General features: G+C 36.0%; 1 protein-coding gene across 1 annotated transcript in view; it reads right to left on the bottom strand.

The window, feature by feature from the left end:
- TMPRSS15 (transmembrane serine protease 15) overlaps positions 1–19065 on the bottom strand; it is a 52571-nt gene that overhangs the window by 2329 nt on the left and 31177 nt on the right. The window contains exons 16-25 of the mRNA XM_031063562.1: positions 18116–18205; positions 16755–16880; positions 16158–16289; positions 13589–13699; positions 10543–10675; positions 6738–6833; positions 3450–3499; positions 2806–2980; positions 1062–1243; positions 770–865 (exon numbers count right to left, since the gene is read on the bottom strand). Coding sequence (XP_030919422.1) covers positions 770–865; positions 1062–1243; positions 2806–2980; positions 3450–3499; positions 6738–6833; positions 10543–10675; positions 13589–13699; positions 16158–16289; positions 16755–16880; positions 18116–18205 — 1191 coding nt within the window. The remainder of the gene's footprint in view (positions 1–769; positions 866–1061; positions 1244–2805; positions 2981–3449; positions 3500–6737; positions 6834–10542; positions 10676–13588; positions 13700–16157; positions 16290–16754; positions 16881–18115; positions 18206–19065) is intronic.

Below are 19065 nucleotides of genomic sequence, written 5' to 3'. Positions count from 1 at the left end.
ACTCAGGCTTATGCTCCTGTAACACAGTCTCTGATTAAACAGGGCTCATTAACTGAATTCTGTCTTTCATTTTTGTAATGGGACTGAATTTGGTTATAATTGAATCAAGATTACTAAAATCAATGACTATGAATTCACTGTGGGGAGATCTAAGGGATGATTAAAGACTTAGGAATATGGGTTGTCTAGTGCTTCCTCGCTATTCATTGTGTAACTTTGGTTATTTAAAGTTTTTTTAAAAAATTATTTTATTAATTACTACCCAAAATTTTAAATGTAATTTAATGTAGAAGTCAATGTATTTAACTGTGGAAGTGAAATGGCATGTTTATTATTTCAGAGAGACTCCAAATCTGTAGCAGATGACATACAAACAGAACATACACTTCACACTGCAGTCAGCTTTCTTGACTTCTGGGGAAAATCATTTGCACATTGTCAGAAAGACTAATCTTCCTCTTCCCCCACCCAATATCTGGAACTGAGATGCACATATTTCATGCTGAGAAAAGTAGTCATCATAACTTCTAAGTGGATGTAAGAAGCTTTCTTCATAGCCTAATGAACTTAGATATGCATGTTTTTTTTCTAAGAGATGTTATAAGTATCATTTTGCTTCAGACAAGGAATAGTGGAATGGCATAGTTCCTAAATTTCATATGGAAGAGTAGCTCTCTAAACTATTTGACCTTATCAACTCCTGTGGAATAGGAACAAGCCTGCCCTCACAGCTACATGCCTGTCAGAATTTTCCAAGCAGATGACCCACCTTCATTGCTAATATCCCCCCAGCCAGCAATGGAGCAGTTAATTCCTGGTGAAAACTGTTGATTTTTTTCTGGTAGGCAGATAGGTTGTATGTAATCTGTGAATGAGAAACAAGTAATCAATTTCAACCTCTTCCCTGTGTTCAGGTTTTTATGAAGTCATACCAGAAAATGTTCATTAATTCAAACCCACTTTTTGCCAAGATATCCAGGAATCACTGAGCAGACTCCACACCACCCTCATATACTTAGCATAATAGAATAAACGGGTCTTTTGGGAAAACAAAAACTCACCTGTATACTGCACTTTGTATTGAAGGTGCATCAGAGCAATATCACTGTCTTTTGTTTGCTTCATGTAATGAGGGTTTATAATTATTCTGTCAATGTTCTGAACCACTGTTGGAGGCTGTGCCAGGTCTGACTGGCTGTACAAGCCAAGAGCCGCCTGCCAGCGGGACGGCTTCAGTTGTCTCCTAGAAATTGCAGAGAGAGTATTCACAATTAGGAATGATTAATGGAAGTCTTGAAAATTGTGTATCAGATAAAATGCTGATATTTAGCCTCGTGGCAATCCGTAGCATTTGCATGTTTTGTCAAATAAATAGAACGGGGCAGATGTGCTTAGAATTCTGTGAGTATCACTGTCTTAAACATCCACACTGCACATATGCATTGCTGATTTTTTTATGGTGAGCTTATAATGCATTATTTATAATGAATTAATCAGGTGCTGGTGCAGAGGAGGGAAATACATTAACTAAATTACCATGGCTTTTTAAACACTATGAAGAATACTGCTGACTGCTGGCAATTAATATCGGTCCTAGTTAGAAAAGTGTAATGGAATGTCTAAGAGGTCTGAGATGTTGGAAATGCTGCAGCTCACAGACTCAGAAAACTAGTCCCTTAGTTTTTAATCTCAGTCAAACAAGATATGCTAAAACAAAATATGACATAATTTGCATTTTTTTTCCTAATCTACACATGCTGGTTTAAGGCTGTGTTCATCAGAGAACCTAAATATTTTCTGTTTTTTAATCAATCACTTTATGGTTTAAAAATTACATTTTGATCCTGATTGTTAGACTGAATTGGTTTCTGCTTATCTTTTGGTTTGACATCAAGATGTTCTTTTGTTCTAATATTAAATGTTCAGAAGGTGTGAAACCGCAGGCTTCAATTTAGGAAAATTCTAGCAAAGGCAAAATTAGATTTAGTTGAAAATAGAAAGGTGATTCACATGAAAAGGAAGTATCAAGACAATTGTGGATTTATTGTGTGGAAACTAAGGGGATTAATCCTTTTCATTTTAGTGTCTTTGTGTGGAATGTAGTGCTTGTCATGCCACGAGGCAGTGTTAGGATTTTGGCATAGTCTCCGCTGCCTTACCATTTAGCTATTTGTAGTGAAAGCTCTACTCTAATTTTGGTTTTGGATTTTTTTGTTGACTTTTTTTTTGCCATTCCAGTTTCTGTATGTCTTTTACAACATCTGTATTTATTGTAGATATTATGAAAGCAAATCTTAGGAAATATTTAAATATGCACCACTTCTTTGAATGGTACAAATAACACCATGGAGAGGATATCCAATATTGCCTAATCAATGCACATAAATCAAGATTCATTCCAGTGATGCACAGTAAATCTTAATCAATCCAGGATAATATGTAGGAGGGATGCTGAGTTTAATTTATGGGATATGATGTCACCTTTTATTCCACTGGTTGAGGGATTCACCCAATTTATGGAGGCCCACAATAATTATGTATTAAGTACCAATGCTCTGTATTAATACCATGCATTTAAAGTGCAATTCCTTATTATTCAGGAAATGCTGCTTGGTTTCCACAATTGTCTGCATTAAAGTAAGGACTGAGGATTTACCAGGAGGTAAAGGACCTTTCAGCTGAGCCCACAAGTGATTCAAAGCGTGTCATTAAATGAGAAGTTTGTTGTTAATTTTTCATATCAGTGTCACAATTTGTTCATAATCTGATGCCTCCTTAGTGAACTTGCACATAAAAGAACTTTACCCATAGACACAGTGTGCTGCTGTCACCAGCCACTCGTCACTGACAAGGGAAGCTCCACAAACGGGTTGGAAATTAAAATGGAGTGAAACTATCCAAGGCCAAGCCTCTCTTCTGGCATCATTTCCACCTACAATTCTTGTTCCATTATTCTGAATTACCAGGTGTTTTCCACAAGCTAAGATAAAATAAAATCAAATTTTAAAAAATTAAAGGAATGTAGCATATTTTATTAGACTAGTCAATTTTCTTGGCAAAAACAATTTTCTTGGCAAAAACTTTGTAGAATCTGAACTGCTCTTCAAAAATACTGTGGAAAAAAGTTTGGGTTTTTATAGCTGAAATCAGGATGCAGCTGTCTAAGTTGGATTGAGATGTTTTCTTTCCTCAAATCTTCTGGAATTTTTATACATTTATTTTAGAAATATTTTCACTACAGATCCCTCTCTAGTGTACACTTAACACTGAAATCGAGTGAAGACTAAATTTTCCTTTGTTTATATCATTTATGAGTATAGCTTTTATAGTCCATTCCCTAACCTTTCCATTCAAGCCATAAACATTTGGCTTTATGGTCTGAACAATTTGATCTGTCTGTGAAATATTCCTGGATTCTGTGTACTTACATTGAACATCATTGTACTTACATTGAATGTTACATTGCAGATGAACCACCAGGTCGTCCCAACAGTGTTCTCTAGAATGAAAGTGCAATTAAATCCCAAATATCTGCACACCAGATAACTCTGACTGTCAAATATATATACATATACCCACACAGAAATTTGTACAATCATATATATGAAAGTACATTCATTTAGCAGTATCAGCTTGTTAAGTATAGTAACTAATGCTACATGTTTAAATTATGTTTTAATTATAAGTATGCAATATTATATGTTACACAGCTTTAAATGTACATATTCCTCTTCAGTGGACACTTAATTGATTTATATTATGGAAATAAAAATAGACTCTTCTTGTGTTTTAGGGTGATGGGTCATCTGCCTGAGAGAGATTTGCAATAAATTATAGCTGCCTATGGCATTTTTTCCTACCTTTGAGATGTTTTCAATACCTTACCACTAGAGATCAGTGTGGCCAAAGGATTTAAGGGGTTAGTTTTATATCCCTGTATCATTTTGCTAAGAAAATAATGCTACTGTAAAATACGCAGTTGCATATGTTAGGTTAGAAATTATTTAGCAAATGTATAAAGCCAGAGTCTGAAGACCACAAGACCATAGATCAAAACTGCTCAAGCATTTCTGATACCCAGAGGTTTTAATATTATGTTCATAGTCTGTAATGAATCTGAAACACTTGGGACAGTGTGCGTGCTAGCAATTCAAATCTGATACACACAGAAATGAGAATGAGGGGAAGATAGAAAACCAAGCTCTGCCAACAGTTTGTTTCTAGTGAGCATCTCCACATTTCATTTTTAAATTGAGTAGGTGAAGGATACTTTAAACATGATAGGGAATGATGTATCCCTCAACTGTGTTTGCTCTAAAATTTTTCATCTGCTGTGAGTGAGATGTGACCCAGTAATTTCCCAATGGCACAGAGGGACATAAAATAAAGTGGGAACTGCAACCACCCACCACCTCCCCAGTTAAACCTTCACTATAGTGGGGTGCAAATGAGATATTCCTCTGGCCCTGAATAGTCCCACATTGCCATTTTCCACTTCAAAGTAGGTATCTAATCTTAAAGCTGTAATTTAAAAAGTGGAAACCGTTTTCTGTGACATGTATCCAAATCCGTAACCAGACAAATATTAAAAAAACAAAAATGCAAGAAACCAAAATCACCTTTGCATAAACTTCAACTAAATACCCTCTTCCATGGTGCCTTCATAGGCCTACAAAGGGGGGGTTCAGTGGTGCTGTATATTAGGTCTTTTACCTAATCCTATGCTTTCTCATAGGTAGATGCATAAACTACCTGAACTAACAACCAAAGTGTCAGATTTGTCCCTATAATTTTACATTTTCAGTGTAAAGGGAGTTGCCTGTCCCACCACAAGTACCTACTGGTTGGTTGCTTCAGCAGAAATTGCTTCATTTGCCTCTGCTTTTTTCTCTCTCTTTGTGGAGCTAGCTCCCAGCAGGAGAAGCACTTCCTTGCCTGCACTTCAGCCCAACAGTTCTGAGCTGCCCCTTGGTCTGCAGAGGAGTGGCCAAAAGGCACCAGAGGCATGTGCTGAACACCCTCCTCTGTGCCTCTCTGAGTGTCAGCTGTCAAGCAGCATGCCAGGCAGAAATCTGGAGCAGTTAGGGTATCTGTGAGCATGATCTTCACTTAGAACTGGCAAAAACAATTAGTTCCTGTGGAATCTGCTCACATGTATCTAAAAGGCAGGATCTGGGGCTCTTACAAAAAAATCCTGCCAAAAATCACATTACCTAAGGGCACCAGAGAATTCCTTTGCTGACTGTCATTGCAGATTTCAAGCCCTATGTTATATGTGCCCTCCTTTGTTTCAATGGTGGATGCACTTGAATAAAAAAACAAAGACAATGTAAGAAATACATTTTATAATTGGATTACCAGTTAATGAATTCAGTTGCTTAAATTATCACATCTGTGTGATCTTTCTAGCATTCATTATATGTAGAAAAACCATGTGTGAATCTGCAATAGTGTCACCCTGCAAAATGATTCCTATCAGCTGTCCAGATGAAACCTGGGAGAAGACACCTATTTCTGCCACAGAAATACAACTAAGATAAATTAACTTATTCCATTTCCTCCTCCTGGTTTAATCACTTTTAGTGTTTAACAGGTATTAACAGAAGACATCTTTAAATCATTACTGCTCTTCAAGATGTCTTGTGGCAATGCTGGTTTAGACATTCACTCAAGAAAAAAAGAAAAATAGCCTCTATTGATATTCCATTAGTTTAAGGTACTTTCACCACTCATGAGGTTAACAGAGTATAATTAGAACATAAAATGTAACTTTTTTTTGTGTGTGTGTAGGCAAAATAATAGACCATAGAAAATTAAGATATGTCTCTTGCTTTGTCACTGTGTTGTGTTTATTAAGAGAAGCTGAAAGAACATGGACTCTTGCTGTCCTCAACATGGTTTCAGCATTTTAGCAATTAGACAGTAATTTTCTGGCTCAGTGTTCTGGTAGAAATCCAGAAAAAAATATACAGTAAAGCCTCTTATAAACAGAAAACAGTAATTGAAGTCATTACAATTCTTTAAACTGATGATGGCAAGCCTTTCTGTTTGGGAGTTGTGTTGTAAATCCCACCATATCCTGAGGATGTAATCCTGTGCTAATATCACATTTTCATTAAATCTGAAACAAGAAATTACCAGTTTCTAGTACCCTTCAGAATCCCTTCAGCAGTTATTTGGACTGAGAAAGGTTAGAATAGAATCAAATGTATTCTGAGGATCATGTCGTCTAATGATTCACTTGTAAAAGTGGAGACAAATCCAGAAGTCATCTTTTGAGTGGGGATAGTTTGTTTAAATATAGATTCCTGTCTGTGGATGGCTTAAATTAGGAATCCTCAGTGTGTCCAAAGTCTATATCAATAAAGTTAAAGAGCTATAGAGTGTGACTCATCATATTTCAAGAGATGCCTTGATGGATCACATTTTGCAGTGCTTATTTTTCTGTGCTGATTACAGAGAGAATCTACTTTGACAACTACTCTATAACTATGAGTGATTGTCACTCCATCCTAATTCTTCTATATTATATATATAGGTAGTCTTAATTCTACTATATTGTATACTCATAATTTAGAGATTTCTAGATAAGAAATATTTTCATAAAAGAGCATATAATTTCCACAGTAAATGGATAGAGATGTCAGTTAGGATTTGAGCTATATATTAGTGCATAAATAATCACCACAACACTTAAAGACATTGTTAGTATGAGGAAGAAATCTCGCTGTACCCACCTTTTTGTAAAAATTAGGCTCTGGCTACCTCTTTTGGTGATGGTGACAAATGGGCCATCTCCAGTGAATAATACAGCTGAGGACATATTTGCATCCCTGGGACAAAAAGACACATGCATATATTTAGATATATACCTTATTCCACCAGTGGAGCAATATTTGGGAAATGATTATGCTGATAGAATAAACACCAGCTTTTTAATTTTTTTTTTATTCTCCTCAAATAATGATCCTTTAGCAGGGGATTTTTGAGGCTTGAAACTCGTTTGGATTAAAATGTGAGTCTCTTGCTTCCAGTCTTACATCTTATTCTAAGATTTATAATGCTACATTCATATTGAAAGGGATATTAGTTAATTCTTTTGATAGCACTAAATATAAATAAATAAAAAAGTTTGTTTTTTCTGTGCCACAATGAAGGGTTTGAAATACCAGTTCTTAAATGTATGGAGCTAGAACTTGGTATGCCAACAGGGCAGTAATATCTGAACCTTGGGGTATCACAGTCTCGCTTTTTTGAGGGGTGCAGTTATACTATATTGTCTAGGAAAGAAATTGAATTATATTTTTTATAATGAAGAATCTAATGGAGTAAAAAAAAGTTAATTTTCACATCATAGATCTGTTGAAATCAGAATGGCTGTGGAATAAGTCAATAGTGTCATGTTTGCTATTGATCAAGAGTGGGGTGTATTCATTAGAATCACAGAACAGTTTGGGTTGGATGGCACCTTTAAAGGTCATGTAGTCAATTTAAAGGAATTAATTAGTCTATTCTTCAACTTTTTTTTTTTTTTGGTAGCAATGGCTTTTTGAACTAAGAATTCTCTGTGCTATTGGTGAGACAATTTTTTTTTGACATTTAGAACCCATATCCAGATTTACTTTCTAGTCCATTCTGCATCATGTACTTCGTGATACTTCTAATGACCAGTTTGGAACACATATCTATGAAACATATTTGCTTTCCCGTGAGGAAGCATGGGGAAAAAAGATAGCTGTGGTTAGACTGAATAATTTTTGGGGGGATGACAACCTCCCATTTGGCCCTTTAACCTTACAAATCTCAGGAGCAAAAAGGGAACCATTTGTTTAATACACAAGGAGCACCTGCAGGTTTAATGCACAGGGAGCACCTGCACAGTGTCTTCTCTTCAAATGCAGTAAATCTCACTCTCTTGGGAAGGATGAAGTCTGGAATCTGCCTGCAAATCTGCTGTGTATGAAGTAAAGAGGTGTTCAACAACCCTGCTTTGCCACCAGGAGAGCTGTATGATCCACCTGCTGGAAAAGTCACTACTGCTGCATTGCTCAGCCTGGAAGTGCTTTTAGACAGTCTGAGAGGGCAGTAAAGTGCCAAGCCAGGTAGGCAGAGTCAAATTCTATGATGAAGAACTTTGCTGAGACCAGCAAAGTATTCCCAGGTCCTAATTTCCTTCTGAAGAATGTTGCAAGTTCATGAAGAAAATAGAATGAAGGTTTGCAGAGTAAAGACTAAAAACTCTCACACTTGTTGGATTTTTAGGTGTGATAAAATTGCCAGGTCTACCCTCATTCCTGGGTACAATTTAGCAAAGACCCAGCTGGCTCTGGTCCCAGGGAAACAGGATTGTTTTGCATCTGCCCAATGCAATGGTGAAAAGCTCAGTGTGTGATTTTCTTGGTTCCAGGAAATAAGATGCTGACAAAAGATTTTAGCAGCGCTTGCTCAGCTACAAGTGGAAGCTGAGCAAAGGATTATTTTCAGGTTTCTCCAGAGCATCAATTTGTTCATCTTGCAGCCCAGACTCATTAAGAAGATTTGTAAATTATTTGCCTAAGGTGTATTTTGTAGATGCACAATAAGCATGTCCCCAGACTGGCTTCTTGTTTGGTACAAATCACAAATGCAACAGCCACATATTTGAAAAATGGAGGCAGAAGGATTCACACTTAGATTTACTGGAACCTGTGAGGAGCATTGCACTTTGTAGCCCAGGTACATAAATAATCAGGATATGATGCAGGATTCCTATCAGCTCAGTCCTTTTCATAAATTAAACAGAAAGTGAGACTAGCAAATGTATAGGCAATTAATAGTAAAACTAAATTCTCCCAGGTGAAGTTTAGCCTTTCTAATAAAACATGATTCTAGATAGTAATTCAGTGTAGGAGCATAAGCTACAGCCTAGTCAGGACCTGCTATTGCAAACATCCATTTAGTAACAAATATGGTGATACTTATTAAGAAATATGCTGCTACAGGGGGATTCAAGGAAAGCAGAATAGTGTGGTGCTCACAGAAGTTACACACACACATCTCTATATATCTATACCTATTAATATATTAATACATACATAAATATAGACACACCCATATGAGAATTTTGTCCTATCCTGTGACTGCAGTAGTACCCAGGTTACAAAAAGTGATACAAGTTAGGCTTAAAAATATTTTTTCTAGACAACGGGAGTATGTTATAAACTGAGAAATTGAATTATAACAAATAACTAGGAAGCTTGATAGGAACTCTTTTAGTAAGTGCACCTGAGTTGTTTATAGAGACAACCTGAAAGATACTGCTGCAGAAGGTTATGGGGGAAAAAAAAGCATTAACTAATATTTAAAAGCTAGAATACCATGGAAGGCAAAGCTTGTTGAAGCTTATCAAATATGTCAATGAAATCAGTAGACCACCAAATTACTTCTGTCCAGAAGGGAAAGGAGGCAGGGCAGGGGCAGAAAGAATCAGAAAGAGAAGGCCACTGGTCACTCTAAGGAACAAGGTATTTGACCAGAAGCACATTTAAACACAGTTTGTATGTTCTTATATGCATGCATACAGAAATTACAGTCAGGATTTCTGCATGTAGCTACCTGATTTTTATGTAAACTCAGTACTCACCCAAAGGAAAAAAGTAAAAAAACCAATAAACCAGCAGACATTCATCCAATTAGAAGCCTTCCTGAAATAACACTTGGATATTTTTCTAAGTCATTCTAACTCTGTGATTGCTGAAATTAATTTATCAGAAGGGGATTTGTAAGGATCTTTCTTTGGTCACAGACCAAAATAATGAATTGCAAGCTCAGAATTTAGTCTGATTATTAGTTGGGTGAGTGACATTCCCTAAAAACCTCAGCACTACAGGAAAGCTAATTATTTAGTGGATGGAAGTGGAGTAGCACATGATGTAAGGCCAAAATTTAGGCCATAAATTTTACCACAGATTGAAAAATGCCACACCCTACACTCTACAATTCCCATGTTTCCCCTGAAAATTCTTCTGAACAGGGACTAAAGCCAAATCTATTTTTCTACCATATACTTCCCTACTCCATCCCTGCTCTAAGTCTAACTCAACATTCCATTCTACCTGGCAGAATTCCAGAATTCCATTCTACTCTAGCAGAATATCCAAGTGATGATCTCTGCTTGGAATGATCAGCAGCACTACAAAAGCAGAGCAGCCAAGGCTGCTGTTGGCTCCAGCTTTACTCTTGAGCCATCCTTATGAAAGTGAAGATGTAAATGATGACATAAAGTGATGAAAGGGTGATGCATCCACAACATTTTCCCAGTGTTCGCCAGTATGCATCCTCATGCCCAACATGCCATGTTCAGAGTCATCAATCCTGTGCTGAATATCACCAAGACAGGGTTTGCCACATTCTCAAATTTGTTGGCACACCAAGCACTCCACTTGACAGATACATTTGCCATTTTTTTGGAGAGTACACCAGTGAAATGAGGAGGAAAATGCCAATATACACTCAGTAAATCTGCAAACAAGTCACAGAGGGCAATGAATATTTATCACTCACCCCAACCCCAGCAGCTGGCAAACACTGTCTGAAATCTCTTCACTCCAACCATCTGCACATGCCAGGTGCCATGACTTCCCAACTCTGGCCTGCACCAGCCCTTCAGTGCTCAGAGAGCCATTGAGTAATCTCACTGGAGAACAAAATGGGCAGAAACATTTTAGATAGGTTGCAAACCACTTTCCTCCCCCACCCCAAGCAAACAGAAATGTAATAGAAAGGGATTTATTATTGCCAATGAAGAACACAAAAAAAGGTAAAATGCATTATGGAGGTAATAAACCCGGCATGTCCAGGATGTTGTGTTCCCACAGGAAGGAAATGCTATTGTTATTTCCTATATTTCTGCCACAGGAGAGTTTCATACCTTGTATTTTGCAAATGTCTCAGAAATAGACAATAAACAGTCCATTTTCCATCAACGCTAATCAATGCATTTTTTTCTTAGTCAGCATTATATAATTTCCAAATAATGAGTGAAGCCTTAGTACCACGATGCTCAGTAATACTGACTGGAAATAAGGTTGAAATGCTTGTTGATCAAAAAAATAATAGATTTCCAGTTCCAATTGCTACTGTTTTCATTGCAGTTTTAGTTAAAACATTCATATTAATAATTAAAGCTGACTCAAAACGCTTCTATAAGTCCTTCTATAAAAACTTTTCCCAAAAGAAAATATTCAGAACAAGAATTCAGAAACTCATTAACTTATTGGTAAAAAGTCTTATGCTATTGGCATAGTGACTAATGATTTGGACTGTATGGCCAACAGAATCTCATGTATACACAGGTATATAAAATAAGAATTTTATTATATAATCTTAAATTTATATATAATAATGTCAGAAGAATCTCATATGTGACTTGGCAGCTACAGCTGCATTTTAGGCAGATTACATGTATTGCTGTTGTGAAGTAGAGAAAAGCATGCAATGCATTGACATTTATTGTTTTTCAAAATATATTTTTTAAAAATCTTACTTGTGCAAAAAATCTTTTTCCTCCAAAATGCTTCCACATAGAGTACCCACCATAGTAAATAACACAGATTTTTAGAAATGCCACTGTGACGCCTGGAGTGCATGAATGAAAGAGGTGATTTACACTGATTAATTAATTAATGGTAAATTTTAGATTAGATTAAATTAAATTGCTGAGCTTCTTAAACATCTTGGAATTGTATGCATGGCAAGATTTCTCCAAATTACTTTTGACACCTCTCTTCTTGAGAGAACTTGAACTATAAGTCCTTTTCCTTTCTCCTCATCAGATCCATGTTCTTCTCCAAATACATTATTAGTAAGAAATAATAAAGTCATTGAGGATCCGACAACTGCTTAATTCAGATATCATATGTTTTAGAATTTTGGCATTTCTTTGCAGTCCCTGGAAGTTTCAGAAGTTGGAAGATTTGAAAAGACAGTTTGTCTAGTTCAAGTTGCCACTTCTGATAAGTCATTGAAATTGGTGTCAGGAAAATGAGCAAGGCTTTTGGACACTGGAAAGACTCAATGTGAGAGTTTCTAATTGAATTTTCATTTTCTTTTAAGGCATAGATTGATTTATCTAAAGTTTGGATTAAATGGGTTTTTGGAAACAAATCTCCCAGGCTTTTCATGTGAGGTAATTTGTTATGAAGTAATAGACAATCAGTGGCAAAATAAATCTTTGGGAAAATGTACGTCATGTTAATGTAGGTGATGGTTTTCTTGTTCAGATCTTCTTCAACAATGACTGGAAAAATAAATTCAAGGTTTTTTTCCTTAAGAACGAACTGAAGTGAATTTTATTCTATGCATTTTGAAGGAAGAATGTGTTTGCCACAAAATAGTCAATGGCACTAATTTGAGGAGTGAATCTGTGTCTTCAGACATCTATCTATCTATCCATCTATCATCTACCATCTATCTATAATCTATCTATCTAGATGTATTTACATATGTCATGTATATTTTTATATATATGCATGTAAAAAATATTGAAATCAGCAACTGACTGTCAGCACACATCTAAAACATATCTGATCTCTAGTAGAGCTCTTTAAAACAAAGGAATGGTGCTAAGCTGAAAGACCACTTTTAAATCTTTAATTCTCCAAAGCAGATTGTCAGAAAGAGCAGTTTAACAGCTGTGCTAGGTCAAACATGATTTTAGCAATAGTCTTACATTTAAATTATTGTTTTAGAGAATCTTATTTCCCTGTTGTGTAAAATGAATTCAGATACTGTACACATGCATTTTGGAATGAATTTGGCAATTTGCATCTTGGAATTTCTTTGGAAAGGACCACTTTCCCAGAGAAATAAGCTATAGCAGTGAACAAAGAATGGATGCTGCTTTTGAAGCTGTTCCATCCATTCATCCCATGGAGTCCAGGTGGGCTGGAGGGTGCTGTGTGTTATAGTTTGGCTTCACACTCACAAAACTATTTGGGAATTTCCACCAAGAGCATGTTTATTCTCTACCCTGCACTGCAGAATTTTTACTGCTGTGAAATTCTAATTAATTACAACAAAAGCCAGTATAATTGGGAAATATAAAATGAATACAGAAGAAAAGCATATGTTGAGTTTTCATTTACTTTTGAGGCAATTATAAACAACTACAGTTTTTGGCACAGAGAAGCTTCCTACCTTTTCCAGAGTTCTTCACCAGATTCCATACAGTATCTCAGAAAAGTGACTGTTTTCCTGGCCCTGACAAAGTCAGTGAGGTACTGCTGTGCAAATTGGCATGGCCTGCAGTGGTCTACATTAACTGAGCTTCTGTGGTGGTTTTCCTAGGCAATTCCTGCCAAATATGCATGGCTTGGGTTCGATACTAGGAAAAATGTCTTCACCAAAAGGGCTGCTGAGCATGTCAACCACTTTGAAGTGGTGGAGTCACCATCCTTGGAAGGATTTAAAAGATGTGGAGATATAACACTGAGGGACATGGTTTATCAGTGAATTTAACAGTGCTGTATTAATGGTTCAAATTGATGATTTTAATCATCTTTCCCAACATAAATTATTCTATGATTTCTTTGTATGAAGGAAACCTTACTGCATTTTGCTTCGTCAGAGCCATCTTCACACTGAGGGATGTTGTCACACAGGTTGTGCAATGGGATGCATTTCCCACTACCACACTGATGCTCATCAACTGTGCAAGCCCCTGAAGGGAAACAAGAGAGGAAAATTAATCTGTGGTTGTGAGGAAGGTTGATGTTCACAGGAGGTCTTACAGTTCACCTGAAGAAAAATGTGTAGATATTATGAAGAGCCTTTGATTTCCTTTTCTTTCTATTTCCATCCATCTCTCTTTCAAAATAAAGATAATTTTCAGATAAATAGAATAAAATCTGTGGTACTCTGCCTTATACCTTCCGCTCTAGTTAGTGTTGCTCAGTTAGTAGTGTTCTTCCATTGCAAGTGATAAACAAGGGAGTGAAAGGTCAGATCCTGTCAAAAGTGACTAATGATTTCAATTTTCAAATGTTCAACATTTTCACAAATTTTAGAGACCTTAAGCTCTGTCAAATCAAGCATATGAGCAAAGAGGCAATGAGAGCTGAGAGTCTCCTTCTGAAATGTATTTGTTGGGAAAGGTGGAAGAAACGAAAGTAAAGGGAATAAGGAAAGCATTCATACAAGTAGGATTAAGCTACTTCAGAATCAGTTATACAATAAAAGCAAATGAGGGAGAGAGTAAATGTAAAGTTATAATTCTTTCTGCAGCCAAAGTGTATTTCAATGGCTTCATTTATATTACAGGAAATATACAGGCATAAACTTAAATTCAAATAATTGTTTACTTTACCTTCCTGGATGTACTGACAGAAATATTTAATTATCTAGAAGTCTTATTTAAAGCAAAATAATTGCTTTACTTCTGAATTTTTAATATTCTTATAAAATGATTCATTCATCAATCAGCATAGTTTGTACCAAGTGGAAGCAGAAGAATATGGTTTCTAAAAAGCTTGAACCAGATTTTCACACATTCAGTGTCCGTAACTAATGGCAGATAAAAACTTAATTCTTAATTGAAAGTGTTCACATAACTTAATTCTTAATTGAAGGTATTTTTATTATATTGCATACTGCCAAAAATTATTTCTGTTCAGATGATTATTACTTTTCCAAAAACCAATATTTCATAGAAAAAATAAAACACAAAGAAAAATCTGATTTCTTTAAAGTTAATTTTTTTTACTGACTAACCTTTTGTCCTTCAGCCTGCATGCTAATGATATTAGTCTCTCTCCTTTGGCTGCAAAGATCATGAATAAGCATAATTCTTTTGTAAATGGAACATTTAAAATATATTTAACCAGAACTGGCAATGGCAACCCTGAGAATTCTGCCTTGCTTAATTTTCATTTTATAAAGTGTGGGCAAGGCTGGCCCAGCAAAGATGCTGAACCAGCTGAAAAAGAAAAAGGCAGAGAGTTGTTGGACTGAACAAATGTGATTGAGAAGGCAGAACAAGAAGCAGCAAAATTTTCATATGGACATTTAAACTAACATCTCAGTCTTGCACAATGGGATTAAACAAAGTTAATTTTATAAATATAGACCAAAGGTGAAGATTTTAAAAAATATTAAGAAAAGCAATATTGTTACTACTGTGATTCCATGAGAAATCTGCCAGTGGCTAAACAAGCTGGGAACTTGAGAGATTTCTGAGAGTTAAAGTAAGCAAAAGAGCCTAGATCCTTGTTGATTTTCTGTTCAGGTAAGTGCATGGTACTTCACACATCTCTGAATACATACTGCTTGTTCTTTCTCTGTTTTTCTTCTGTCAGACTTCCATATAGAAGTAATATACAGCCTCTAATTAATTCAGTCAAGATGTGGCCTAGAGTTTCTATAATTATTTGTCCTGCTAAGCTTATTACTGTTCCATATAATTTGCATTATGCTTCATTTTGCATATTTTGGTGAGTTGATTGCTGAACTATGAGTGACAAGTCTAATTGCAGTCCCCAAGAAAATCAAGAGCCTTTCAGAAGGGATCTGGCTGGAACCAGAAACACTGCTGTCCAAACATTTAAGAGACTAGTACTTCTCAGATTATTCACTCACTGAAGACCAAATTTTTAGAGATGCAAGAAGGACCACATTACAAATATTGATCAGAGTTACTGCATCATAGAGTGGTATATTTTCTTTTCTAGTGCATGTTATCAATAGTAAATATTTTACAAATGCATTTAAACAGACTTTAATGACACACTGAAATGATTTAAAAAGTGATGTTTTTTCTGGCTTTTTTTGTTTTGTTTGGTTTGGGTTTTTTTTAATTTTTTTTTTTTTTTTAATAGGGAATTGTTAGTATTTGCCCTCTTAACATCTGAAAATATTTTGGTCAAAATAATGAGTCAATTTTCCGCATAATATCACAGGGTTGCACATGATCTAGACATTGCTCCAATTACACTAAGAAAGAAACCCATCACTTTTCCTGCCAGGAAAGATAAAGTAGAGATGAGTAACCAGCCTTTTCCTCTTTAACATTTGGATTTTTTTCTACTGAGCAAGTGCTGAGAGTCACTTTGCACTCTCCATGTTTTCTGAAATACATTTGGCCAGTGGTTTAACCTCATAAATACAAAGGTTGAGGTGCTTACTCAGATGGTAGCCAGTAGTGAAGTTTGCAAGAAATCCCTTCCCAGTTGAAGACTTGTCTGTCCGGAGGATCACTGTCATCTGGTTTGTTGTAGAGAAGACATCTGGCAGTGGGCCTCTCTCTGTGTAGACAGCTATTCACCACGAAAACATGAATATATTCAACCTATTTTGTTCATGTGTATTTCAAAATGTTCTGGGTTCAAAAGCACATACTGCCACCACAGGGATGAAGCTGCTCCCCCAAACCTGACTCAGATTGCTCTCAGACCTCAACACCAGATTTGACTAATCAGCATAGAACTATAGGGTTCAGCTAAGAGATTTTCCATCTGTTTGTCCACACACATAAACAAGTCTGATCCACTGAGAAGTTAATTTCACACGGACTGCATGGAAAGCTGAATGTGCGCAAATGTTTTGGAAGCCTGATGTCACATAAAGTATGTTTTCTCAATTTTTTTCTCTGAATTTCCTCTGAAATGAGGCCCAAAAAATGCGAATGAAATGAGAGGAATTTAATTTCCATGATATTATATCCATCAGTTTGCTCCAGCTGTCTGGTTACATTCATTTTAGTACCCACTGCTGCAACTTGCCCAAAAGTAAGGAATCTGGTCCTCTGCCATCTCTGATTTCAACCACATCATAAATATTTTCCAGATCAAAAACCTGAAAATGAAGTTGGATGTTTTTTCCATTTTCAGCATTCAAGTACCACACACCTGGAAAATAGTAAAACACATAGATACAAATCACCTTTTCAGTAGTTACATTTACTGTGCCTTTTTCCTGTTGAAGGGCTTTGGGGGGAAAAAAAATCTCCTAAATTGTCAATAATCACCCAAGAAATTAAGAAGTTTAAATCTTGTATTTAAAAGCTGTCAAGATCCAAAATTCTATAGTTTCTTGTTCTTAAAACATTTTTGAAAACTAATTTTAGGGTTCTACAACATATACACAGGTTTTTTAATCACTCATGTTATTTCATCAAGGTAGTAAATCTCATTCTTTTCTGACAGTGACAATGTGACAAATAGTCTTGTCACTTAAGTCTCATTTGATAGTAAGATAATTTCTATAATCCGTTACAGAAGCCTGTCTTTCAAGTTAAAATAGCTCTTTGCTTCTGTTTAGCCTATACTTTCTCATATTTAATCTAAATGTGGATACTATATAAATCTTGTAAAGAAAGTAAAAAAAAAATCATGGAGTGAAAAGTATTTTCTCACTATCAGGAATCTCATTTGGGAACTTGTGGAATGAATCCTGGAAATGTGAGCCATATTTCAAGTGAAAAGAAGCACAAAATGACAACTCCTATGATTACCATCCCAGCACAATTGAAGGGATAAATAATTAAAATTTCATTAAGAAGCAATGACAGAGCTCTCTTCCTTGCTTTATCCATCAACAAGACAGAGTGAACCTCCTTGAAGCATTCACTTTTGCCAGCTCTCATTTAATCTAAATCAAGTAACATCAGTAGAATAACATCTTCTCACTAGCACGTTAAGAAACATTCAATAAAGAGAGGATTCTTTACAAAATGCATGCACATATTCTTTGCCTCTAGAAAATTTGAGCTATTTAACAGCAGAAGTGATGATATTAACCTGGCAGATATACCAGGTTATGGTAAAATGGGGGCTTTCATCACCTTATGTGCTGCTGCATTGACATAAAGACATTTGACATCTGAGGCAGGATGGAATTGGCCTGTCTGGACCTGTTCCATTGGATTATGCTTGTTTTCATCCCTTTTTATTCAGCTGGCACGTGCCTCCTTAGCTTCTGCTCAGTACCATATAGAATACAGTTAAAAGATCCCACTGTGTATACCGGAGATCTTTTTTTTGCCTTTTTTTGTTTGACAGTGTCTGAGTTGGAAAAGCAGATTTAGTATCTCTATTTTTATATGGTTAAACTTCTCCTGAAGATTTAGAAAAGAATGACTTACAAGAAGCTAAATTAGGGTAATTGTTTGGAAAGTTTGCAGAGCTGAATGTACTGTTTGGCTCCCAAAGTTCAACTGGCCCTCCACAGTCAGCTGAAAAAGAAAACATTTCAAAAACATAATTAACCTGCTGTCTTAATCTTTTAATCTGTTGTAACAACGATAATTTCTAAAAGTAATACTCATGATTATTTGTTGGCACACTGTAACCATGACAGAAATATGAAGACAAGAATATGATACAGTCATGTAACAATACAGTAATAAAAAAGCTAGGGAATGTTGAGAACAAGAGAGGCCTCCAAATACAACCAATTCATGCACTTTGCTTGTATGCCTTTCTTGCTATCTGATCAATCTCAGAATCATTCAGGCTGGAAAAGACCTCTGAGACCACTGAGTCCAGCCTCTGACTGATCAACAGAACCCTGTCAACCTGACCATACCCTGAGTGCCACGTTTGGCTCCTTCCTGAGCACCTCCAGGGACAGTGACTCCACCACCTCCCAGGGTAACCCTTCCACTCTTTTGGTGGAGAGATTATTCTTGCAGCATCAGCAGAGATACTCAAATATAAAGCTCTTTTTGTCATTTAGCAAGTAAACTTCCAGCAAAAACCACAAACTGTTACTTTGTTTTTCTCAGGACCCCAAAACCTTTTACAGCTAAAAGGTTTTGCTCTTTCCTTAAAACAACTGTTCTAGTAGGAAAGACCTTTGTCATAAAGATGTTTATGTACTTACAGGTAAAAATTAATAAAATTTCTGTAAAGCAAACATTGTAGGTATGTATACACACAAATACATGCACTCACAACAGGGACACGGCTAATTGTACTTTATATATTCAATATTCTGTTTCAATTATAATTTTGATGGTGGTTTACATCCCAAATATGTCAGCTTCACATCCAAAATCTTTACTTGATATTGAGAAATATTATTTCTTTTCAT

Source organism: Geospiza fortis, unplaced genomic scaffold, assembly GCF_000277835.1.
Source record: "Geospiza fortis unplaced genomic scaffold, GeoFor_1.0 scaffold83, whole genome shotgun sequence".
Lineage (NCBI taxonomy): Eukaryota > Metazoa > Chordata > Aves > Passeriformes > Thraupidae > Geospiza > Geospiza fortis.
The sequence above is the reverse complement of the archived record's forward strand: the minus strand, read 5'-3'. Positions and strand labels throughout refer to the sequence as shown.